This window comes from Falco rusticolus, chromosome 4 (assembly GCF_015220075.1).
Source record: "Falco rusticolus isolate bFalRus1 chromosome 4, bFalRus1.pri, whole genome shotgun sequence".
Lineage (NCBI taxonomy): Eukaryota > Metazoa > Chordata > Aves > Falconiformes > Falconidae > Falco > Falco rusticolus.
This window is the reverse complement of record NC_051190.1, coordinates 31,527,755-31,554,208: the sequence shown is the minus strand read 5'-3', so window position 1 is coordinate 31,554,208 and position 26,454 is coordinate 31,527,755. Positions and strand designations below refer to the sequence as shown.

The following is a 26,454-nucleotide window of genomic DNA, read 5'->3' as shown; positions in this document are numbered from 1 at the left end:
GAGCGATAGCATCGGTAACCCTTGTCTGACCTCTCTGTCTGACAAACCTGGTTCTCAACCTCGGGGGCCCCCGAGAGCATTTGAAGTGCCAGAAAGAAAAAAATAAAAAAACTTCAAACGGAGGAGGCTCTGCAAACCATGCCAGATCCTGACAGCTTGCTGCGAGACAAAGAATGGAAAACTGGACACTGCGCAGTTGTTGCTTTCCTCCCTGCAATCGAGTGGAAACGAGACTAGCAAAATTGACAGCTGTGGAAAACCAGATTGGTGGTTTAGTCTGATGGGCTGGGGCACCCAGGGCCAGATGTGGAAAATGCTTTTTAAATGACTTGCGGACACAGATGAATTTTAAGAAGCAGTAATCAGTAGCCATAAGTGACGCCTGACCACAGCTTCAAGTATTTAGAGATGCAGACAAGACCCAGGAAGGTAAGAATTGCAGGCATCCCACCTGGCCCAGAGAGCAAAAACCCATCACTTCCTACAGGAAAACAGGTGGGTTATGTCTTGGCTAAACTAAGCCAGGGCAGCAGCACGGAACCCATGGTGAAGACAAGTGCAAAAGCAAAACTGAAGTGGAAAGAATTAATTAAATGTGCTGTTATCATTTTTTGTATTGTAGCTGTTTCTAGAACCTCAGTGGGACTCCACTTAATGCACAGCTACACTGTCTTAAATATCCCATGTCTCAGAACGATACCACAAAGGTAAGGGAGAACAAGAGCCCAGCGAAGAACCAGTGGTTGAGACTTGTAAGTCCCATTTCCCAGCCCACGCACTGAAACTCAAGGTGACCCAACTGATGGCCCATCACTCACCCTGCCGGATGGCTCCATCCAACCCTCCATCTCTCCCAGGGGAGAGAACAACAGCCTCCAGGGTGCATGAGCCACCTGACAGCAGAGCTTCACCTAAGGGTGCCCAGGCTGGCACAGAAGCTTTCTCTGCGTTTTCAGAGCACATGAAGCTGGATCCCAATTGGCACAACCAGATCCCAATTTCTCTTCCAGAAAGGAAAAGCTTGGCTCACCCTCACACACATTGTTTTCACTTGAGTGTCTTTTCCTGCTCAAGATTTCACAAGCAGAGCAAGGGGAAGAGATTTTGAGCGAACATAAGCTAAAAACAAACCAATAGCAGAAATCTTACAACCAACCAAAGCATGTGCGTATTCCCATCAGTATTATTTATCTTTTTCTCCCTGTGAAAGAGAGAGAACGTGCCTGCTTCCCACCTTCCTTGATCAGCCTAATATTCCCTTCTAATCCCCTCCCACAGGCATGTCACGCCTGACTCCCAATGTCCCTTTTATACTTGTATAAATGTACATATCACCGTATCACCATCATAACTACTGCTCCTACCCTTCAAGTCATTTCTGCAGAACTGTCAGTCGGCACATTCCCTGGGACATGTGCTAATTCTTATGCAATATTTTCATGGATCTTCTAAAAGGAGCAACAAATAAGACAGTAACGATATCTGCAGACTAGGAGATACTGTGAAAGCTTGCCAGAGCAGGAAAATAACAAGGACGGACCTGGAGACATCAGAAATGGGAGTAGAAAATAATAGAATGAGCTTCCATTTGGAAAACACAGCTAAGAAATGCAAAGAAAAAGATATCTAAAGCACAGATGTTTGATGAACAGAAGAAAACTGGAAAGTTGTAAAGCTGAAAGAGATTTACAGACAGTAGGTGAGACCAGGTATGCAACATCAGACTGCAACAAGAATACAGCCAAGGCTATTCTGGTCTGTATACTCAAAGACATTATCCAGGAATGAAGTTTAGAGGCTACATCTCCATGGCTCAGATGTGACAGCACCTGGCGTGCTACACTCTGGTTTGGTACTCTCTCCTCCAAAACAGTGCTCCCAAACCACACAGAGCCTGAAGAAATGCTAAAACAGTTGGGGAGAGATGATAAGAAAGGAGCAAAACAAATTCAGCCTGTATATGTTAGCTCAACACTGGGATCACTGGTATGTCATCCTCAGAGCTAGCACGCATTGTTGCAAGGGTTTTAAGTAGACAGTAATAATTATCTACAGATATATGACAGAAAGAGAGGGCAATTAAGTACAGCATAACTTGACATAACTCAAAGTAATAGGGCAAAATGAAGAAAATCTAATTTAAGATCAATATCAAAAGAGTTTTCCCAACGTAGGAATTATTCTCTTGCAGAAAAGTCTCCCAAGGGAAGCAGTAGAAATCTTACTGCTTGAGCCAGATAAAAACAATAGTAAATGTACATGAATAATTCTGCACTGCCAGGGTTCTTGATGACATGTTTTAAAAAGTCTTTATTAATTCTGCTTTTTCTAACCTATTAATATCTTATTTCAATAGTCACTCCTTCTCCTTCTCTCCCCTTTCCTTTGTTCAGTTTCTCCCCAGTTCTGAGCTGTCATGCACAAGCTCATCTTCTGAAAAAATGGTTCCCGCTAACTACGAAGACTCGTTAATATTCTAAGCTGCAGTGCTCCTCCCTGAAACAGTCCCAAGGACAAACGAGACCATTTGCATTTGCCAATCCACTCAGAAAAGAGCTCAAAGCCAGTTTTAGGACCACTACAAATTGCAGCAAGCCTTAAGATTAGCTTGAACAATACACAGGCTAGGAAAAAAGTCCCAGAGATTATAACAGGTCTTGTTGAATAGGGCTGTTGGATCTCTTTTCCAATTGCCCATTCTTCATTCCCCCTGTTTTCTTCCATTTTTTCTTCCCATTCTTCCAGTCTGGTCTCTGTCTTCCCCTCTGCCCACCTCTTTGATTTGCCTCTCCAGCACGCTTCATGTCTTCTTTCTTGCTTCATTTTTTCAGGTGGAGTTGATTGGGTTCTTCCTAGAAATCCTCATCTTCAGTATGACGCCTAACAAATGGCTACTCAAAGTCAAAGCATGGCTCAAGTTTCAAATAAAAAGAGTTATCCTGGCAGGAGGTGCCGGAATGGCCTTCTGGACTGCTTCAGCCCTGTTTAATCCCTCCATAAACCTGATACTGAATGATGATTTGGGTGTTCATTCTTACAGGAGCATGAAAGAAAGAGTCACTGTGCACACTGGCCATGAAAACAAAATAGCCCACAAGATCCCAGTGCTATATTGCACAGATGTTGGATGGATTGCAGGCTTCAGATTTGCTTTATGTTTTGGCTACCACACAGCCCACATTTTATGGCAACACAAAGTCTTCTTACTATTTTATATAAGTAGAAAAAGGCACTAGTTGAAGAACTTGTTCTTAGGTTCAAAGCTGTGAAAAGGTGACAAAACAAAGCCAAAATAGCATAAATAAAGTGAGGCATAACATTAGGAGCTGACTAACCTTGATTTGTCATGACTTACATCCCAATATTACAAGTCCCTTTCTGCAAGCAGTTTGCCAAATAGGCAAAAAGTATTGTATCCCATGCAACTTCGCTCTCAGAACCAGGTATCTTGGACCATGGGAACTAGAGGATAGTTAAATTATCCTGAATCAAGCCTTCTTAAAGCAGAAATTACAAGCAATTAATACTTCAGATTTCCTTAGTCTGGGAACTGAATCGTCTGGGGGATCAATCTGATGTTGGGATACAGACGTTTGCTTCTCTGGTATTTGTGGTATTTGGTATATTTAGAATACAAATATTGTGCTGCCCTGGGATGTTCCCCGCTCTGTGATGCTCTTGAATCCCAAATGATAAGAAAAGAGCAGCAACATTTCAGCAACTGAATTACATGAGAATCCTATGACAAAAAACCCTTTGCATCCCTCCCAGAAGAATGTAAGCAAATAAATATAGAATATATACACAAATGTGTGAGTGTGTGTGCACACACAGAGAACATACACATAAAAAATTCTGCAATAGAGTGAAAAGTATGCAACTCAGCACAGATAATTTTAGGAAATAAATGGAACACACAGATGGACAGATAATTCGTGAGTGTACTGAGGGGGGAACATGTTGAAGTGGTTTTTTGTAATCCATTTAGCACAATGAATTTCATGGTATAATACGTTGTCAAGAACTGCAGTGAAAGCCAAGCAATTTCACTGCAAATCCTGAAAAGCAAGAATTATCCCAACATTTACAATCACCACAGCTGCTAAAACAAACTTGAATGTGACCTTCAAGTCATCAGGGTACCTAAGCTGAGACAATGAAAGATAAAGAAATATATCTGTTTTAACAAACTTCCTTTGAGACAGGATAAATAATAAATGGATGACAAGTGTAACTAAAAGCCAGCAGGAAATTTTTGCATCAGGCTTTGTCCATCCAAAAAAAGGAAACCCCAAACTCCCAAACCTCCTGAGATGCATTTTATTCATGCCATAAACCAGTCAGGATCAATGAGACACGTAAGTGCAGAAAATAGCATTAAGCAGAAATAAAAACTAGAAATTACTAAATGCAAAGCAAAGAACAAAAATAGAGCCTGCAAGGAGAAATGAGGTAAAGGCAAGTGTCTCATGACAGGATAAAATCTTTTGGGCAAGTGTGGATCTGAAGGCATAACTTGGAAATAAATATTTACAACCTGAATAAAATTTCAACACTAGACTAAGAAAACATGTGGCTGGTCATGGCCGGGAAGGAATGCAGATGAAAGAAAAAACTATCTTGGGTTATGGAGAGGCTTTATCTGACTACAGAAAAAAAATGTATCTTTGGGAGAAAAAGGTCATTGATCTCTTGGACAAAAGTATTTGCAAACAGAAAAAAAAAAACCCTGCTCACTCTCAAGTTTTAAAACCCTCTTAAATGATATATTACAAAAGATATCTTAAATATTATTTCCCCTTATTTAAAGGCAGAAGCATTTCTACATCCAAATATCCAGCAACTTTCGAGAAACATAAGGTTAGGGGCTAAGTGGCTGAAACCCATGTTTCTGGAATTTAAAGTCAGCTACTACTACATCTTGAAACTGAGTACAGAAAAACCAGCCACATAATGGTGGACTTAGCTTCAAGTATGAAATGCAGCCATTGAAACATGATGTAATTAATTCTTAGGCTTGAGGAAATGTGCAGAGACACTATAACCTGCCCTCACACGAATGTACAAAGACAGATGTCTCATTTCACCTACAGCAATTATCCATGCTGCACCTACAAATAAATGAAAAGATGACAGAATTCACGTAGTCTGGATGGGTAAATTGCATTCACTGTGGACAGCACTTGAAATTGGTCATTTTCTATACCTGCAGCAATTAATTCACTATGCTACCTGAAGTATTTCCTATCTGACTATTGGGAATATTACAATTATACTGTCTCGGTATCTAATGTAATGTAACAGACCAAGGATTTTTAACGGCCCCAACAATTAAAAAACACAAGAGAGAGAGGGAGAGAAAACACCCCCATGTTAAGTTAAAGGTCTCATCAACTAGCAGAAACTGAGCTTGCTAGGTAAGGTAGAGTGGTCACTGGTTCAGATAATATGTAATTTAATTTGAAAACCACCTAGCAGTACACTAGAATCAAACAGTAGTATAACTGTAATATTCCAAGTTGCATGTATGGCTAAAGCTAGCATTAAAAACGGTGTCTTTTCCACTTGGGACTTGTGCTGGGTTTGGCTGGGATAGAGTTAAACCCTTTTAGTAAAATCCTGTCTCTGTATCAAATATTCATCTTCTGAAGACTGCTATCAGATGGTAATGGACATATGACCAAACTGGAAAGCTCACAGGGTTGGATGATGTTAGGTACCACTATTTTCATCAAGCTAAAACTGAAATTACCTCTAGGCTACAAGGCCTGTGAATCTGTCCTTCAATTCTTTAGTAGCAAGGTTACAGGCAGCTGTAAAAAGCTATGCTTAACAAGCCAAGGAATATGTGGCTTGTCTTGACATTTATTTCCCTCCTACATTCCTTCTCTTTTATACGTTGGATTCTTCCTTGCGGCATGCAGTTTCATCGCACCAGTTATCCCAGACATCCCTTCATTGCATCCATGTAGGACAAGAGACAAATAAGTTGAATGTGCCTCCTACATGTTAGGAAATTCTTCTGGTTTGTGTTTTAGAAGCACCTTGCAGTAAGGTCTCAGTTACTACTTTCTGCTTCCCCACACTGGGAAGCATTCACAACTATTCATCCTGCTTATCCACAAGAGAGAAGACAGTATGCTTCTCATCATTATCCCTCTATTTTGTCTTGGAGTGATCAGGCTGAATATTTTGGGATAGAGTAAATTTCCATCAGATATACTCTCCTAGACGTCAGTGTGATGTTCGTTTATGTGATACAGAACTCAGCCCATGAAATACAGACTGAAAAACAGCAAGGCTTCATACAGACATCCAACAGTCACCACACTATAAATAAAGATCACCCTTAATGCTCAGCTGCTTAAGAACAAATCATTTAAGTTTAAAATCTACTCAATTCTTTTGGTAATTTTTCTGTTATCCATGACATCTACTGGAAATAGAGATGATCTCAAAATGCACACTCCTTTATTATTCTGAGAGCATAGTGTAATTTCCTTCAGATCAGAATGAAACAATGCAGCTTTTAGAGACAAGTCCTATTAGGAAAGAAGCTTTAAATAGAAAGATGTCTGCTAATTATCAAAAAGAAAGGGATATTTAATAGAGAAGCAAGATATGCACATGGACATCGGAAACAAACTAAAAAAAATGTTATGACATTGCTAAAGTTAATTATCTGTCAAAGTTTCCATTATAAACTCACCACTCAAAAACCAACAGCGAATCCACAAGCTAGCACACATCCCAGGTGCCCAGAAGGTCTGTTAAGCTTTCCTGCAGAGATGCGGGAGTTTGGAAGGAGCAGCGTAATGCAGCGTAAAGCAGGGACACTGCAGCTACCATCCTGTGATACGTGTGGCTGTGTGCTGGCTAACAAAGACGGAGGGCACAGTCCAACCAAGTTTGTTTGGTTTTTTTTTTAGTAGAGTTGGATTTACTTTGTATTTCCTACCTTGAAGTGTATAATACAAGTCCAGACAAAGCCTTCACACGCAAGGGGCAGTGCTGAAAGACATTCTGAGGTTCACGATAAGGGAAGGATTTGCGTGGCTTCGGTGGGTAACAGAGGCCTCCTGAGGTTTTCATTCATGTCTAATAGGTATGCATAACATTACTCAGTTGCATTTCTGACTCAGCGTCTTGTCCCCTTTTCGTGCAGTTCAGTTAATTTAGTTACTCAATGTTATTGTCATGTCTTCTCTCTTTGATGTAGAAACACAGCCTGCACAGCCTTCTATCATCAGTGTACTCTGAACAGAAGCGCTGGCAGTACGAAAGCAAGTAAAAAATATCAACTCCATCAACAAGCCCTTCTCCATAAACTTACCATTAAAATGCGTCTGTAGCTGTCTCTGTCGATGCCCCAGAGCTTGAGATCTGTCTTGGCTTTGACGGTGGCGGCCCGGGGTGTTCCATAGATCAATGCCAGTTCTCCGAAGCTGCCTCCTTCTCCGATGCTGGTGACCCACTCCCCATTGACATAAACCTACCACAGCACAAGACAAAACAAGAAGCAAAACCAGTTTGGGGACTTAGTTGCAGTTTTCCTCCTACTGCCAGTTACCTAAAAAGCTATTAGCAATTTCCTTTCTGATCATCAACACTGGGGACACACAAGGAAAACAAGAGTATAACAGTTTCTGCAGTTGGTCCCCGAAGAGGGCAACAACCTGCTTTGCAGACAGAATTTCAAGTCATCTTGCTTCAATACAATGACTGTATTTACTCTCTGAGTTTTCAGCTCCCATGGTTAACTGGCATCATGTTTTCCCTCTTGTGTTCAAGGCTCAGACAGCCAACAAGCAGAACTGTCACAACTTTGGCTTTTTATTAAGACTGTCAAACTTGAAAGGAAGGAGATTTGTTGATATGTGTAATGAGGTTTGCTGAAAAGCACCATGGCCATGAAATGAAAAACAGTCAAAACAGGGAAGCAGCTTTTGAAAAGGAGTATTTTCTTCTTCCCTAAGCCTAGCGCATCCAAAACCCATTTAAATATAACTACTGAGACCCCTTTCTCCCTTAGTGAAGACTACTAAGTGCTTTGGACTTCAGAAGCTACATGCAGAATTACCCTTTGTCTTTAACATGAGATCTATAGGACTTACGAAACAGTATTTGACTCATAGACTATTTAGGTAACATATCTTCTCGAAACACGGTATGGATCGATACTGCTGTCACAGTATTTTTCCTGGATGACGTCTAATTTGAGAAGGATTCCTACACTTGAGTGCTATGTAAAACCTTCACTGGAGAAAGGGGAGCTCATGCAGGTGCTCTGTGGGCTGTATTTTCCTCTCTGTTCGTGGACAATACAGCTCATGAGACACACCCGTGTATTCAAAGACTGGTATGGACTGTGTATTCCCCCAGCATGCTAGGAGGCTCGCTGCTGTAAACCTACACAACAAACCCCTTCCCTTCCATAGGAAAGGCTGTGTGCATTTACCCAGTGCAGAATATATCCCAGTGTGTTACAGACCAGTAACAGCAGAAATCAACCAGAATTAATTTGATTTGCTTGGAAGCTCTGTGATGAAAAATAATATGAAGAAAATATGCAGGTATTCTCATCTCAAATAGAAAATTATGGAAAAGGAAAAGGCCATAACCTATTACCAATTACTGCGTAACAGACTAGCAGTTTTTAAAAAATATATGAATTTACAGCTGTGTTCAAGCTGGGCATGAGAAAAGACAGTGATAAAAATAAATGAACTGGAGTCAAAATTCAACAAACTCTCAGCATTAATTTTACTTCTATCTTCATTTTATGATGAAAAGACGTATTACAAACTACAGGTGGCATCAATCTCAATTTATCTTCCCAATATTCAGTTAAGATCTGATCCAGCTCATACTGAGGCCAGTGAAATGCTGGTGCAGTAGAAGACAAATGAGGCCATGGAGCAGTTCAGCTGATCAAGAGACCACTTAGGTATCAGCTGAAAAGGAGCAGTATTAGCATCACTGCTGAACTCCAGGCAACATTGTGGCTCTTGGTGTTCCTGGAGCATCTGAGGACTGAGGGGCTGAAATACAGGATAAAAATAATTCCAAACAGGCAGGTGGTAGCAGACTGCCGAGAAAGAGCTCAAGCGGCAAAAACTATAGCTTCATTTCTTTGCCACAACAGAATGAATGTCACGTAGGAGAATATCACACAAGAGAATAACAGCAGCATTTCCTTTCAAACTCTTACACTCACCGCAGAAAGAAAATCTCACAGGACACTGAATCTACTTCTGATTCTCCTCATGATGAAAAAAATAAAAGCACAAAAAGAAGTTTTAGAAAAGCCAGACAAACCCAAGCACTTCCCTGGTGGAACAAGCAAGTAATACTGTGGCTCCTGGATCTTTTTTTGTAAGACAAGCAGGAGAAATGGATGAATAAGATTAGGGTTCTGAAAGACATGTAATTGGAATGTACAAAAATTATTAAACTCAATTAATCCATTGCAAAATTTTCCAGATGCATACTTAAATGTAGCACTACTCCATTTCTGTGGGGATTTCACCAGACGGACCCAGGGTTTACTACAGGTCAATAATTCATGTCCTCAGTAAAGTCTCAGGGAAGAGACTGATAATTCCAATGAGTTTTGGATCACATCCTGAATGTCAACTGACATTGCATCCTTGACTTTTTCAGCACACCAAAACCACACGTTTCCATACCCTCTTTTGTTGAAAAGTGCAGGTTTTGTTATTGCAGAGGGGTGTGAATTAAAAGTCAGAAACAAATCCATTCCAACATGTATTTTTTTAAGAAATATGGTGAGATTTCTTATTAAAGCAGTATGCATGATACCATGCAGCCCAGAGAGGGGAATTGCCTTGGTAAAACTCAAGGTAGAGCAAGTGAAGGATGGACAGTTACTGTTGCACAGTTGTTATAAAGAGAGGCTACTACTGAACCGCTCTAAGACTTCTTTAATTTTGCTGTCTTACTTGACAAAGCTCCCCAAAATGTGTTTGACATCTCGCCTGCAAACAATTTATGCAAATGGCTACTCCTCCACCCTAAGGGTGTCAGGTTTAAAGTACTCTGAGGTGAAACCAAATCACTGAGATCTAACAGTCTTTGGGCCCAACAGTCAATCCCCCAATAAAAATGCCATTTCCAATATCAATCTCCAAAAGAGAAAACAGTTTGAGAATAACTGTTGTATTCTAGGAGGAAAACCATAGCACTTCATTTTCAGCAAAGGCCTAAGTCAACAAAAATATTTTGTCTTCATGATGAAGTTAAAGTGCATTGATGGCACATTACAAAGCCATTCTGCCCTTTAACAGAGAGATCAGGTCCACTGCGAATCCCTTTAAAATAGATTTTTTAAAAAAGTAGAAAGGAAAGTAGCTCTGTTTGTAAGGTGTGGGAAGCAAAGCTATTTTAGGCTCAGAACAGCTTAGGAAAACCAATGTTATATGGCAGCAGCTCAGATGATCTTCTTTATCCTAAAAAATGCTGGGCTGAGGTTTTGGCTCAGGCAGTTTTAGGCATTTGTGAACTCTCACTAAAGTGGCGAGTACATAAATGAATTATTCCTAATTGTTACTTAACCTGCCAGTCACAGACCCCTAAGAGCAGGAACCTCCATCTTTTGTGCAGCTGAAGAGCAAAGCAGAACTGCAGATGCCTAAATATGACCAAGCCATCAGGACCACCTACCTTCCACAGATCAAAAATACTAATCTATTGTTTTCCACCATGTAGTATGAGCACTGCAGTTTTTGCAGGCTTGAAAATCACACAACTTGGTTCATTTCATTGGTTTTTTTAGGAGGCAAATGGGAAAAATCTCCTGTGAAGATCAGCAGTTCCTTTCTTCATGGAATGTGATATACATAGGCGCTAACTGCGAGAGAAAATGCAATGAGTCACACAACGCTCAATGCAACAGGAATGCATCTTGGCCTCACCCATCTTCGTGTTGTCTAAAGAAGCAGAAAGTAACCTTAACACGACCAGTAATATAGCCACTTTACTCTGAAGGCAGTATATGAACATCTATCTCTCAGCTTCATTAGAGTGAATTTACCTTTACTTTGATTTTGTATTGTTGATTTCAAGTTAACTTTTAGCTTTTTTTTTTTTTTTTTTTTTTTTTGCTGTCACTTTGTGATCTATGTGGACAATCTAATTTGTTCCAGGCATTGCAACTTTTAGATCTTAAATCTCCTCCCTCGGATCTGTTTGTAATAATTTGTGCTTTGTGTCTCATCAAGCCTTAATATTTGTTATCCAAAAATGAAGATGAGGTTTATTTATTCTTGGAAAAATAAGCAAGCCTTAGACATGAAGCATATTTATATGTGGGTAGTTTTCTCAAATAAAGCCAGTGCTTTATTTATAGTATGAATTTGCTTTTCTTAAATATAAATGTATGAACTTGGAGACTGCCTTGAGAATCCTTAAAAATTCAAGCTGAAAACCTCCAAACTTTAAAATGTTCTGTTTCAAATTTCAAAAAGCATCCTTCTGAAATTAGAAAGATCATTAATGATGGAAGAATTAAAGCAAAAAGCAATCAATGGAATGTAACCATAAAATATAACTGGTTTTAAAATCCAACAGTATTCTCACATAAACCACCATGTAATTTTCATCTTTGTATACACAAATTAGACAGTTTGTATATATATGAATAAGGGTGTCAAGAAGATTTGACATGCAATCAAAAGATTATCTTATCTATTGTCCACAGTATTAATGTATAGCTCCACATATAGATTTATATGGTAAATACAGAATCTATTTAAGAAAAAATACTGAAAAGTTTTCATTTTGATTTTCACCGTACTACAGTTTGGCTGCTGTTGTTTTACAAGAGGAAAACCTGAGAATGACTGTAGAGAAAGTTGCTGTGACATTAAATAGAATAGGAAGTTGTTGAGTCTAAAAAAAATACATCTGTTTTAAAAGTAGTTGATGGTGCTTTTTAAAGTACAAAAATGTGAGGTTATAAGATTAAAATAATAAACAGGAAATCACTTTTATATTTAGAAATACGGATTAGAGATTTCTGCAAGACACATACTTTAGCAGGTACTTTCAACATCTTTACTGGAAACTATAATTTAAGCTCTGCCAGCTACTTTTTGGCGTACGTTCATATTGCCTGAGCAGAAAAGCTTCCGGTAGACAACTGACCTCTAAGACTTCAAACCTCATACCATCATCTGCCTAGTATAAACGTTACCCATCTGCGGGGACGGGTCACGGGTTAACAGTTCTCCTCAACCCTGAAGTGCTAAGGAGGCAGACTGCAACTGATAATGCTCTAATGTCCTTTCCCATCCAATGCCAGCTTTGGTCCAAGTACACCCGGTTTGTAGTATGCAGTATATGAGAAGAAACCCTCAGGTTCTCCAAGACCTACCTCTTCTTGATTTCTAAAAACCTTTCTTTTACCTGTGAAAGTCTGCGCCCTTTTCCGTTGGCCCACTGTCCATGCTGAGTATGTTTGCCAACAACAGGGTATCGAGTCTTCTTTGGCTGTCCATATTGATGCCAAGAAGGAAATGTACATTCATGTATAAAAGAATACTTTATTCTGTGCTAATGAAGCTTGTTTATAACCGAAGAAAGTGTAAGAGCTGAGGATAAAGTGTTATTATATTTTAAGATATTTTATTGTACTTCTAATTTGACTCAGATAATTTTTAAGGGAAAATATTAGAATGCTCTCACTTACTCTTTGGGGTGCCTATGCCAAAACTCAAACAGAAAATTACTTTAAATATTGCAGCTTTTTAAACTTAAAACACCACACACCAATTTCATTATTCTGGCTTTGTTAGCCGTTTCTGTTTGGTTTTGGTTGCTTTGTTAATAGATTATTATTCTTTTCAGTTTTGCCATGATTTTCTTCCAAGGGATGGGAATTTTATGACGGCAATTGCAACCTCCTTTATGTGTATCTTTGCACGTGTATAGAAAATCCAGGTGCTTAAGAGTAAGTTGCTCCTTGAATCCACCAGTCCCGGTATACCTGCCACTTCTGTGCAGATCATGGAAATGATGAAGGCACATAGCCTGGCCAGGGGTTAAAAGTCTCCGTGCCTATGCCAACACCAGCTGAACTAGGCAGAAAATGGCTTGAGGCTTTAAGTCTCGGGGTCAATTGTCTGCACTCCAAGTCGCTTTTTTTCTTGGAGAAGGGTGGAAGCATGCCAAAAAAGTCTCTGGCAAGGCTTAAATGAACTGCAGCTCGCTTACTAGCGGTCTGGATTTTTCTTCAGACAATAAGGATTTTAGCACTGCTGCCCAGAAAGTGGAACAACTCTTTCCTGGGGAGTACTATATATATATATACACTATATACCCCATACCCATGGGGTCTGGGAGGTGCTGCCTTACGCTGGAGCAAGTTACTCTGCACTAACTGCCCTGGTACAGACTTCATGCTGTTGGGGGAATATGGGCTCACCTCCCTGCAGCTTCCCAGCAAAGGTAGTTAATGTAGGTAACGTCTGCATCTGTCAGGGTGTAGTTGCAACTTGCTCCTGGATGAGCAAATGTTTCTTGCACCTTCCACAGTTATGTTGAAAAGGATTTCAGTGTGTGTTTTGGCTGAAGACATAAGAAAAGCTTAGGAAGGAGTGAGCACCTAGCTGAGGAGATGGGGAGAGCAGTGGTAAGGTGCAGCAGGATGAAGGAAGGGGGATGCTGAAGGGGAACAGCATGAGAACTGGTCACAGAAGAGTTCTGCAAGACTTAAGAGGGTCAGGAGCTTTGGTTGTTTCTGGAATAAGCTCAGTCTAAAGGACATCTCTTAAGTCTTGTTAGGATGTATTTGTCCCACAGGTCATGTCAGAACACTGTCTATATGTGTGTCTGTCAGGATTACATTATTGTGGATCTGTCCATTTTGATCTGTCCTAGCAACTATACACTGATTTTGGCAACAAGGGGAGTAGGAATTAAGAATGCTCGTGAAATTGAAATCTACTCAAAGAAACCCAGTTATTTCATTCATCCCCTAGTAAATCTGCTGTTGGAAGTCTCAAAGACAAGGCAGGAAAAACGTTATACCCTATATCATACATAACTGAATGGAGGACTGCAAACCACTCAGAATATGAAGAAAATTTCTGCCTTGAACTCCAATACCGTAAAACAAAGCCATGCACCACGCTCTTCGTTTAGCAAAACAGTAAGTCCCACTGGAGTCAACAGAATTACTCACATGCTTAAAGGAGGAATGGTGCTTAGCTTGCCAAATCAGGGATCTGGGATAAAAATTTTCAAGAACATCAAGACAGTTTAAGAGCCTACGTGTAACTGCAATGCAGTGGCACTGAGGCCATTTACTCACTGTGGCATTTTTTCAAATCCTATCTCAGAAGCCTCAGGAGTCTCTGACTTGTTCTGGGAAATACAAGATTATTCTGCAAAAGACTTTCATGAACTCAAGAAACCATCAATGAAAAAAGATCTGGACATATGTCTCTTCTTGGGCCATTTGTGGTCGAGATGTTTTATGAAAAGATTTCAACTTTTCATAAGAAAACTGAGAACATCTGATACACAGCTAACATGATGTAGTAAAAGATATTTCGGAGTATATGCCAGGACATATCTGGGAAGGGAACCACGATGCCATCTCATCCAACAGAGGATACAGCAACTGGTGCTCTAAACAAGTTCTTCTCAACATTTGCAGAGCCACGGCCACCTCGGCCATTAGTGGCAACCACCAGTTACAGAAAATGCACAAACCACCTCATGCAACGGCTTCACAAGCAGGCACAAAACTGGGTAGGCCCTGTACATTTATTTTCCCCATTTTGTCACTGTTCTGTAAGAGCAATACGTCCATACAGAAGATTGTGATTGTCTTTTTGCAATTAACTGCAAGGGTTTCTGATATCACTCAGTCTCCCACTGTCCCTGAGCCAAATGCTGAAGAAAGCTTTCCTAAAGGTTTTGACTGAGGACAAATTATTTTTAAAGTGGATTAATCTACAACTTCAACATGTGCCTTTGCGTGTATTTGTGGGTCTGATTCAAAGCCAGTGAACTCATTAAGTCCAGTATCAGGCCCTAGCCAATTATTTTAAAATTAAATTTTAGCTCTGTTCTATAAATACTGCTCTTTTATTTTCTGGCCCTGTGGATGTGGCAATGTTTGCTAGTGAGAGGTATGCCTGATAGGAACAGTGAGTCAGACGGATTTCCTGAGGAGCAACTTCCACAGGCAGCGGCAGCATGTGAGGTTTCTCAGTTCCCAACAATACCAATTAGATGGTCTCCTGACACAAACAGACTGCTACAAAAAATAACTTTCACTAAAATAACTGTATGCCTCCTGCCTGGATTTAAAATACATCACTTTCTTCTTTAAATATGCCAAACAAAACTCATCTGGACATCTGAAAAGCAACATTGCTAATGAGCAAGCCTGTGCTCTCTGACAACTGTGGATACGTAAGATGTGTGTAGAAAATTCAGTCAAATGAGGAACTTGTAGCAAAACTGCAAAAGTGTGAATTTCATACAGGATAAAAATGGTAAGAGGTGAATAGATTATGATTTGGAAAGCAGGTTCAGAAAGAAGCTTCTTTCCAAAGACTTGCTGATTAAACCACTGCATACTCCTCTAAACATTTTGTGGTCTAACAGATCACTTTAAACTTATAATAATCCTTGCTTTATTAATATGCTGCATTGTTCATTTATTTGGACCTAATTTTAAAAGCAAATTAAGGTTTCTAAGATGAAACTTGCTGCCTGAGGCTGTATCTCAATTTGGGAAAAAAACAAACAACACATAAGCTAAGCTAACTGATTAAAGAAAATATTTTCCTAATGGTTGATCTGAACCCTCAGGTGCATTCCAGCATGGTGGCCTGCTCTGCCAAAGACTGCACACCTCCAGGTGTGGTTAGGGTTCTGAAGATAATGTCATTTGCTTAGTTTTGATACCATATTTTCCTGCTTGGAATGGACAAATAAGCTAGGATGTAAAACATGCCAATTATAAAATTATGCACAAATGACTTAACACAACAAAAACAAAGTAATGAAACCAATCCTGGGAAACCTGTTTCAAGGAGACAGAACCACAGCACATTGTTGGATCAAGCTGTGTGCCAGAGCACACAATTTTATGATGCAGCTTCAAACTAAATATTATACTGTAAGAGTGTACTTACATCCACCTCGCCTTGGTCAATCACATAGAAGTTGTCTCCTTCATCACCTGGAAGCAAAATACAAAAGGTGATTGTTCCCTGAAGGTCTGCTAAACTACTCAATAATTTCCTGCCTCCGTATTTAATCCTGTACATATTTACACAGGTTTGTACACCAGATTACTTACAGAAAGATTCATTTTCTGAAACATCCTTGCCTATTTGCCTTCATAAATCACATTATCACTATGATTTATTCCTATTAATAACTTTTAATTGCATTAATGTCTCCCTTTCAATTGATTCAACACTTCATTCAGTGTAAACACACGAGGCTTTAATATAGCCTGAGGGTAATGAAGTACTCCACAACATGTGGCAGGCACGCAGGTAAGTTGCCAAGTGTGAGAACTATGATAGAGCACAATGAGGTGTTGAATATTCCCAACAACCATAAAAATATTTTCCATCTCTAATTACTCTCAGCTAGCCTGTGCCACCCTTATGCATTCTGAGCTGTGGTTTAGTTCCTATCTTTCGCTGAGGAACGAACACCTTAATTTGAAGTGCTATTTACCTACATTTAACTGTAGCACTTTGAAACCCTGGAGATCTACCAGTGTGGTTTTGTAGGAGACCTCTGCACATGTAGCAAAAAACCTGCATCCATGGACTTCCAACATAGCTGCACACTTAGATGCTTTCAGACTGTGGTTATTCTTCCCGTTAAGCAAATAGGGTGAAATCTCAAATGGAGAGATGTGAATTGTACAACCTTAGAAAATATACAAGGGAAAAAATGAGAGGAAGAATTACCCTGTTGTATGACTGTTTCTCCTGCAATGTGTGTGACGGGGAACATGGCATCAAATATGTCACTGGAAAAAAAAAGAAACATTTACTAATAAATCAGACCTATTTCTTATCTAGTCAGTAGACCCACCTTCATTGTTTCATTTAGCCTTCATTAACAGATTTTGCAGAAAAAGAAAAGGAAAATGTTAGTTGCAACTGGAAAATGAGCTGCTGCTTGGCAAGAAATCAAAATAACTAGTTAGGCACAAGCTGTGGTTTACAACTAAGTGAGACCATGATTCAGTGCATGCTATTTTGAAAGAATTCCTGAATTATATGCATATAGGCCACTTCTTATAGCACTGCACAAACTAGGCAGCCCAAGTATTTTATTGTCTGAGCAAACAGCTTTCAGATTTTCAGCTGCGATCAGTATGTGTCACAGCAGTAATTGCTAGATGCCTAAACGGGAGCTCTCCTCTTCTGAACATCTGGCCTCACATTTACAAGCCAAACCTGTTCCACAATACAGAGCACATTTGGAAAGGTAGATGGCTCTAAATTAATGTAGCATAAGAGCTGGCAGGAGATCGCGCTCATAGTGCACGAGAGGCAAAACTCTGAAAATCTTAGTGAGTTACTCGTGAGAAGGGAATTTGACCAATGCTACAGAAGAGCCTTGTGCTCATTAATCATCACTGAATTACACACCTTACTGTGGTCTCCAGCATACTGTCAAATATCCTTAAAAGGCCAGGCAGAGTAGTAAGGACGGGAACGCACCCTGCACCAACACTTTGGGCAACTTGCCCATATCCAGTCCTTTGTTTATTGAGGGAGACAGCAGGCTCTGTGGAGCCAGGGCTTCCTTTCCCCACATCAGATTTTGGGGAACTTATTTTCAGAAGCATGAACTGCACTGAGACGGGCGCTCCCTACCTCTCTTCCCCTTCCTATGCATCAGTCTCAAGGGCTAAAGGAAATAGCTCCCCGACACAAACAAAAGACAGTAAGGAGGAGTTGTTAACTAGTCTCTTCCTTGGTCTGGTCTGGGAATGGTCCGTCCAGGGACCACTGATGACAGCGACAAGATGAAAGGCTTCAGTGAATGGAGCAAAGTCCTCACGATCGTAATGGAGCGCCAACAGTGAGGAAACCTAACATTTTCATCAAAATAGCCAGAAGATCAGCAAACAAACCCATGCTACATTTCAATGCCTTATATGGGAAATGCATATTGTAAAATCCCATTATTAACCTATTTCCTGTTCAACTGTTCCAGAATTTATTCAGGCTCAGTTCTAGGAAATGTTTCACTCCTAAGTTCAAATTGGTCATGTCTTCCTCTTCAGCAGCCAGAATGTTTTTGCTCAGTATCACAGCTCTGTGTCAGCACCACCGGTAGGAGAACTGGGAGATATCAAACCAGGCACCTCCTGCCGCTCTGCAGTACCTGCAAGGGATGCTTAGCCCATGACCTATAATAAAATGTTCTGTTTTCCCCCTGTTGTTTCATCAAGCCCACCCTGTGCTATTCCTACTCACACTCAGGAAATACCTCCACCACAGATAAAAAGCCTGCTCAGAGGCTCTAAGGAGAAACCTCTTTCTCACCTCATTCTGAGCACCAATGCGAAGACCTATAATAAATTACTCTGAAAAGCATATGGATTGTATTCTTAAATCCACTAAACTTATTTTTAATGATCTTAAATGGGTTCTGCAGTTTCCCAGTTCAAGGGACTTGTCTGTTGGCAGAAGGCATCTGTCTGGTGCAGGCTGTGGAGCTGGTCCTGGGCCAGCCCTGGGTGCCCTCCACCTACAAGATATGGGTGAGGTTCAGATGAGATGGGGGAAACCACCACCATGGTAGGTGCCGAACTGGAACAACCACCAAGGGACCTTATGTCGATGAGGCAAGTTAGGCTGTTCTTCAGTAGCTCTGGGACCTGGAAATTCAGGCTCGTTTGCCTCCCTGTGGTTTCCCCTTGGCTGTGCCTGGGCACCTCACCGAGCTTTGAGAACAGCCCTGCAGCCTGCAGAAGATTTACTGGAGAAAAAGGGCACACTGCATGGCAGAGAAGAAAGTCTTCAATGCAATCCATCCAAAAATAGGCACAACATTGTGAATATCAATAACCAGACCAAAATGTGACTGTTCAAACAAACTTGGAAACCTTTTTTTTTTTTTTTTTTTAATAGAAATACAGAGGAAATAACTACCCTCAATTTCGCTCTTTCACCTTTGTTTTAAGGCTGTATTTTATTTATAACTAAACAATTGACTGTACAAACAGTGCCAAATAATTTATGTATAGCACTGCACCCGTCTCCAAAATGTTCCACGTTTCATTTCTACAATACCTTTTAGTTTTATCCAAAAAAACCTCTTTAAAACTCGCAGACTAAAACTTTCAGCCGACAGTGCAATGAACCCGAAGTCTATTAGCAGCAACAGCAGTTTTATACTAATATTCTGCTGTGTAGCAGTGTAGCAGAATGTTAGTGTAAATGTTCTAGCACCCCATATATGTTTTTCAGCAAAGACTTAATCTTATTAGACCAAGACTCAGATTTTTAAAGAGACCCTTGAAGAACATGTCATCAAACAGTAGTCTGAAATACATATGAACACACAGACACAAGGTAATCAAAGTTATGGTGCTGTTGATTTACATCTCCAAAGTGAAACACAAGCATACCTTTGATAAATAAATACATGTGATTAATAATATGACTGTCACTGGAAATACATCGTCATGTTTCTTTTCTACTAGGGAGCTATTGTTCTTAATTGATATGGTTAGGCCAAGGTCTCTCACAGTGATTAATGAGTCAGACTGTTTCTGCTTTTAGAGGCTCAATTTGAGATTCATTAAATAGATCTCCAATGATATGGATCAGCAGGCAGCCTCAAAGTTTCTCAACCTACAAGTCTGGCAGCCAAGAACTGGGACATTCAGAATAAGACCAAAGAAACCCACCCTTCTGGAAATTATCAGTTCCTAAAGTACCAATGGTCTAAGGTCCCTGTATGAAATCTGGCTTTTGATTTAATTCAGACTAAGTGTAGAATCTGTCTGGACATTTTTCTTACTGCCTTTATCCTGTGTCTGAAATAAACAAAAATGTCAGAAGGATCAATATACCAAAATACTTGGAAAATTTGAAAAATTTGTTCCTGACCCAAGCTAAAACCTGAAACTACAATAAACAGACATATTTTCCATCTCCCCAATAAATATCTGATGACCCATATTCAGTTTCAGCCATGTGTCCTGGGTCTGTACTATATAGAAAAAACAAACTTTAAATACTGAGTAAGTTAAGTGGCATTTGCTAAAGGCATAAACAATATGGCCAAGGCCAAAAATCTGGCCTCTTGTTTTTTCCTTTACCACGCACCTGGCTGTAAGTCATTCAAAATCACTCTCTGACCATTACAGTAAAAAAAAAAAAAAAGCCCTTACAAATACAGTGCTACAACCATCTCGCCACCAAGCAGAGATTGTAGCTATGTACTCCTAGAGCTCTGCAAAAGTAGGGCTGTATTTCCTCAGTTTGAAGGTTTTGTTAAATAATTTGTGTGAAGCACATGCATACACATTCCTAACAACCAATTTTTTTTTTAAGCACAAGTAGGTTTTTTATTCCAGCATAAACAGAAAGCCAGAAAATCAGTAAAGTCTTCACCAAATGTTGAACTACCATAATTTCATCTTCTGTCCGAGCTGCAGCACCAAGAACACAGCAGCCTCTGTCTTCTGCCCCTGCACCAGCTATTTAACTGTTGACACCAACCACGCTAGCAATGCTGGGCACTAAACTGATATGGAAACAGTTTGATTTTTTGCCAGGATTATTATGATTGTGCTGCAAATGAGAACTGCTTAGAGGGATTTCCTTATTTTGTGGAAATGTATCACTTGCCCTGTTTCCAAATGACTTGCTCAGGTGATAGAAGAAGAAAAGAGGGCACCTGGTATTTCAGCTGTTGTTTCATGAGACCGCAGCCAAGAGAGATGCACCGCACCCAGCGTGTCCCGGGCTCAGCATCAGTATTGGAGGGCTCCTCCTCACTATCTCCAGAGCCAAAACTTTTGAGAGGCTTACAATTTTCTCACAGCTTCCCTACCTACTTCCAGAGGCCCTCTGTCTGGTTAGTCATGGCACTGGGAGTCAACCATTTGTTCCCATAGGAAGGTACCAAGGGCAATTTTTGGCTTGGAAGTGTAGTTGCAGGTGGGACTGTATGTACCTGAATATGCACACTTGGATCCAAAGGGAGACACTAGCAGGACATTACTAATGTTTCCCAGGGGGATTTCTGCACATTAAATTATTTGTTAAGTTTTTTGATACTATCATTCAAAAACAAATTACAAGAAAAGATTGCGAGCAGTGTAGAACATACAGAGAACAGTTAACTAGTCCAACAAAATGAAACCAAGAAATGCGTTTAGACATGAAATCTCTATCTATTCAATCAAAAAATACCACCTGTCTTCTTAGGGAATATCAAAATTTAAAAGACTTTTTTAAAAAGGTCAAAGATATCAAAGGCTTGCAACAAGTTTTAACACATAAAGTGTCTTCCATGAGTGTACAGGAGAACTGCAAACAACTGTGATCAGAGCTGAAATCACAGGGGCTGATCCGCTGCTGTCTGTCACCTGCAATGACTTCTGGCCACCTGTCCAGGTTGAGCCAATTCCCTTCTCATACAAAGAAAGAAAATTCCACTCAAATCAATGACACTGCAGCTATTTAGACCAGAAAAGAGTCTACCACAGGGATTGCAAAATAAATATGATGAAACACTTTGCTGCTTTAATTCAGTAGCATTTTATAGACTGCATTTGCCAAGACGCAAATGACTGTGTTAAGAGGAAGCCAGGGCAGGGCCAAGGGTTTCTCTTTCTCAGGAGAAAAAGTGAATTATAAAAATAAATCATCTCATCTGCTTTTACACCAAAGCTGCTTGGAGTCGATGTAGTATATGGGATAGAAAAAAAAAAAATGTGCACTGTAGGTAATATAGCGCTGGCAATGGGCAACCAAGAAGGAGCTTGTTAAAACAAAGAGAGAAGGAGGATTCCAAGCACTTTCAGAACCAGACCATGGCAATGGCCAAAATAGGGAAACTATGTAAGACAATTTATCAGTTTCACAATCAGATTTCCTTCCAGCCCTTGCTGTGCTGAATGCATTGCAGGAAAGGAAAACTGGAAGAGACAGAATGTATACGTGTTAGGCAAAAATGGAAAATCCTCGTTCTACCTGCAGGTTACAATTTGTCAAGAGTTCAATCAGAACAATTGCATTGTACAGGCAGACTCAGAAAGCCTTCAGTGTGTGCACTATACAGAGTTTTTTCTTTTGCTGTCTCTCTAGGAAAACAAAGCAAGCTCTGTATTGTTGAGGATAGCTTTAAAAGATATGTAGCTGCTCTGGCATAATTTAAAAAAAGACACATAATATTTTCTCGAGGTGAGGCTGCCCTAGCAGGAGGATTCCAGCATTTTAAACCTCTCCTACTTACATATCTTTAAAGTTTAGTAAACAGAGTTGATAGTAACTCCACCTTTCTTTAGCTGTAGCTCTCATATTGAGGTACTATTTTAAGATTTCTAAAGGTGGGGGTGGGGGTGGGGGAGGAGATTCTTCTCGTGTATGTCTAAGATTTTCTTATGATTCATTTCCAGAAAAGATAACAACTTTCTAGCAATTGTTCTACCAACTGCTTCTCCTGCTCTGTAAGGACGAAGAGTGCAGAATTTAAACCAAACTGGCTTCAATTAACATCTTTGTGGTGAAGGAATAAATGCAGTGCTTTACCACTGAATAAAATGCAAGGGCCTAAATATAAGGCTTCGATCCATACTGCTTGTTCCTAGGAATGCTGCAAGTCCTTGCTGATGTACAATACTGAAACCACCAAGAAACTATTACTACTATTTACTGACTACTGAGAATAAAAGCAATGCACCCAGGTAAAATAAAAGACTCCTTTTTTAGAAGTATTTAAAATTAACAGCTCCAAGCTTACAATTGCTATAATCAAATATGAGGTGTCGCAGGCATGTGCCTAAGAGAGTCAGTACTGAAGCCTTAACAAAAACATAACCCATCTACTTCTGTTAATCTATTTTCTTGTTAGGACAGCGACAAATTTAGTATAGCAGCATACAAAACTATTAACAATTGAGACTATTTAATTACTTCATCATAATGGCCAATGTTTAGTTATTATTACAATTAAGACATGCATTAATTTTATTATAATGACCATACAAGTCTTTGAGATGAGACATAAGAAGACATTCTGAATGGCAGGCTAACATTAGGATCCATGTCTAATTCCACAACATTTATTAAGTCACAAGTCCACATAACTAACCGACATATGAAACAGAAAGAAATAAAAAATTGTCTTCCATTTCTGTGAATTATTTCCATTTTTACTGTTTTATGAAGTCCTTTTATAAGTTCATTAATTATTACACCGAATCAACTGAATCTGACTTCATGAGCAAAGCATCAATTTATTTTACAGACTCTAGACATCTGTGTGTCAATGGTTCACATCATCTTCCACATGTCAACAATCATTTTCAAAGAGAAAGAGCTTCCGCAATGCCTACTACAATATGAGATAAAAAAAGGGGCCAAGACTTGAGGCTCAAGAGTGACAAGGTCCAGTCCCACACCCTGCCCCACCACTTTCACCTTGGCCTGTTTTCCTTCCATCCACCTCTCAGAAGCATCACTTCATTCAAAGTCATGCTGCCGCGGCCTTGGGGTACCACACTTGTCCAAGAGGCAGGGCTGAGTGGAAATGTAACTCGGGTCCATCTCTCACCGTCATCTCTACGAAACCTTTCACAAGGCTGAGGGAAGGCCCACACTTCCTTCAGCTACACTCAGTTCCAGACCCACCAGTCCGTTCACAAAAGAATCCCAGCGGAGAGGCACACGATGGATGCTGGGAGGTAGAGGAGGACATTACACAACGTCCATGTTAAACCGCGTATCGCACTGTGTCCAACGCCAGGCTGCAGCCACACAGCACCCCTCTAGCAGACCCAGCCTAACACCGGGCAGCACTCCAGTCTTTCAAGGCAGAGTAGTTTCGTAGGTTTTTATACTTTGTAGCTCAAGGACAACTACAGACTGGGCCGTATCAACAGCAGTGTAGCCAGCGGGTTGATTATTTCCCTCTGTTCAGCCCTTGTAAGACTGCCCAGAGTACCATGTCCAGGTTTGGGCTCCCCCATACAAGAGAGAGATTAACAAACCGGAGCGAGTCCACAGGGGCCACCAAAATGGTCCAGGGCCTGCAGCATACAACACATGAAGAGAAGGTGGGAGAACTGTGTTTATTCTCTTATGAAAAGACAATCAGGGAGATCTTATTGCTGTCTACAAGTGCTTAATGGGAAGGTGTAGAGAAGACAGAGCCAGGCTTTTCTTAGAGGTGGACAGCATAAGGATGTTAAGGCAATAGACACAAATGTGAATGTAGGAAACCACCACCTGATATAAAAAAGGGAAAAAAAATCACTATGAGGGTGGCAAAACACTGGAAAAGGGGCCCAGGGAAGGGGACTGTCTCCAAACTCAGCTGGGCAATGCTACAGCACCAGTTCTGACTGGACATGCTTTGAGCAAGAGGTCAGAGCAGGGATGCCTGGAAGCCCCTTCCACCTGCTGGGAGCCCAGGGTTTGGCACTGAGCTTCTCCCAGTGGGAGAGACGAGGTGGTCCTGTGCTCAGCCGCAGACACGGGGGAGGCGAGGGAGCGTGAGTCAGGAGGCCAGCTGGAGGAAATCCCATGCATAATGCATGGAAAATATGCTCTCTGTGTACTGATGTAGGAATATCTGCGTGCTTCTGCATGAATAACTGCAACGAGACTGTAACTCAGCTTCACATCACTAATCCACAAAGTCTGTGCATATCAGGAGGCCTTGATTAGAAATTGGGTAACATGTTTTTTTGGGGGAAAAAACAGCTTGCTGAAATTGAATATTCCTGTAGAAAATGGCTGATGTAATTTCCCATTTAAAATGTTTTAAAAGTTTCAAAAATGTCTAAATGTCCTATTTTGATATCTTCAGAGGATCTACTTTTCTCTATGAAATGACTTCAAAATTAAGTTCCTTAGTTAAAGGTTAAAATCAAAATAAGGCATCGTTGAAAATGGTATGTCACTTGAGCTTAACCACATTTCTTTGCTTGTTTTCCATGTGTGAGTATTCACAAGGTTTTCATCTTGGAATTAAGATTCAAAATGGGGGAAAAAATTAAATGCCAAACCAAAAACAAACAAGAAAAAAAAAGAAGAAAAAAAAAAGAACGAAAAATGTAATTACTACTTGATTACAGTGTACTGATATATAAATACACAGAGAGAGAGAAACACACAAACTAAGCTTTTTTCTGGTTTAGCAGGTACAATATATTGATTAGGAACTGTTCCCTCACCCAGGAGGTACTGGACCCTAATGCAAAGATAGAGATGTTTCTGGAGGTTAAGTACTATAAGAATACAGCATTGCTGCAAGCATATTCTATCGAAGCTTCTACTTTGAGAAAGCTCCAAATACATTATTATTAGAAGCACAGAAGGGCACTATAACAAAGTCAAAGGAGTTATTTGTATGCGTTGTCATTGCAGAAGTGACCCTGGGAAACGCTTAGCACAATGACAAACCACATACTCCAGACAAAGTGGGCCAAATTCATCCCTGGCGTCACCAGAACAAGGCTGGTGTCTTTGAGCTGACTAAAGGGAAGCATGGCCCTTCAAGTCACAGATTAGTATATATGATTTACATTTTCCGCACAACTGATTACTTACCCTTTTCTCAAACGTTTTGGAAAAGCAATGGCAGATACCACGCTGAAAAAATAAGCACTTTTAAGTTAATAGCTGAAAGAAAATTGCTTCTGGTGGGACAGAAAAACAACATCCCAAGAATAATTATCATCCCCAAAACAAGTCTCTGTTGTTATTAATACGAAGCAAATTTCACCAGTGATAAAGGGTAAGCATAACAAAGTTCCTATATGTGAACAATTTATTCCTTATGGTACTTTTAAATCTCTTCACTCTTTAATTTCAAGCTCCCTCTTCTGGACTATCCCAATGAAGCCGGAGAGTCACTATGCACTCCTCCTTACCCTTACTTTAGTAATCAGGTAATACAGCTAAAGAAGCCCTTGATAAATGGCACTGATACAGATCGCTAATCACTGTGTCCCAATTTCATGGTTACTACAGCTGAAGTTCTTTGAAAATATAACAGTATATGCTGAGAGTTAAAGAGCTCCCAGAGGTCTGCAGTTATAAATGCACTATTATGCAAGCTCTTAGAGTAGATAATGGAGGAGATGTCCCTCACATAGGGACACAGGACAGATATCCCTAGGGATATCCTTATATAGGGATATAGGACATTTGAAATAATGAACTATGGTAAATTGTATTTCACATATACATAAGT

At 40.1% G+C, this 26,454-nt stretch overlaps 1 protein-coding gene across 4 annotated transcripts in view; it reads right to left on the bottom strand.

Annotated features, from left to right (window-relative positions):
• Window positions 1–26,454, bottom strand: part of PRKAR1B (protein kinase cAMP-dependent type I regulatory subunit beta) — a 100,805-nt gene that overhangs the window by 25,494 nt on the left and 48,857 nt on the right. For all 4 annotated transcript variants that reach the window (XM_037382735.1, XM_037382732.1, XM_037382734.1 and 1 more), the window contains exons 5-7: window positions 16,968–17,029; window positions 16,173–16,219; window positions 7,334–7,492 (exon numbers count right to left, since the gene is read on the bottom strand). In XM_037382735.1, coding sequence (XP_037238632.1) covers window positions 7,334–7,492; window positions 16,173–16,219; window positions 16,968–17,029 — 268 coding nt within the window. The remainder of the gene's footprint in view (window positions 1–7,333; window positions 7,493–16,172; window positions 16,220–16,967; window positions 17,030–26,454) is intronic.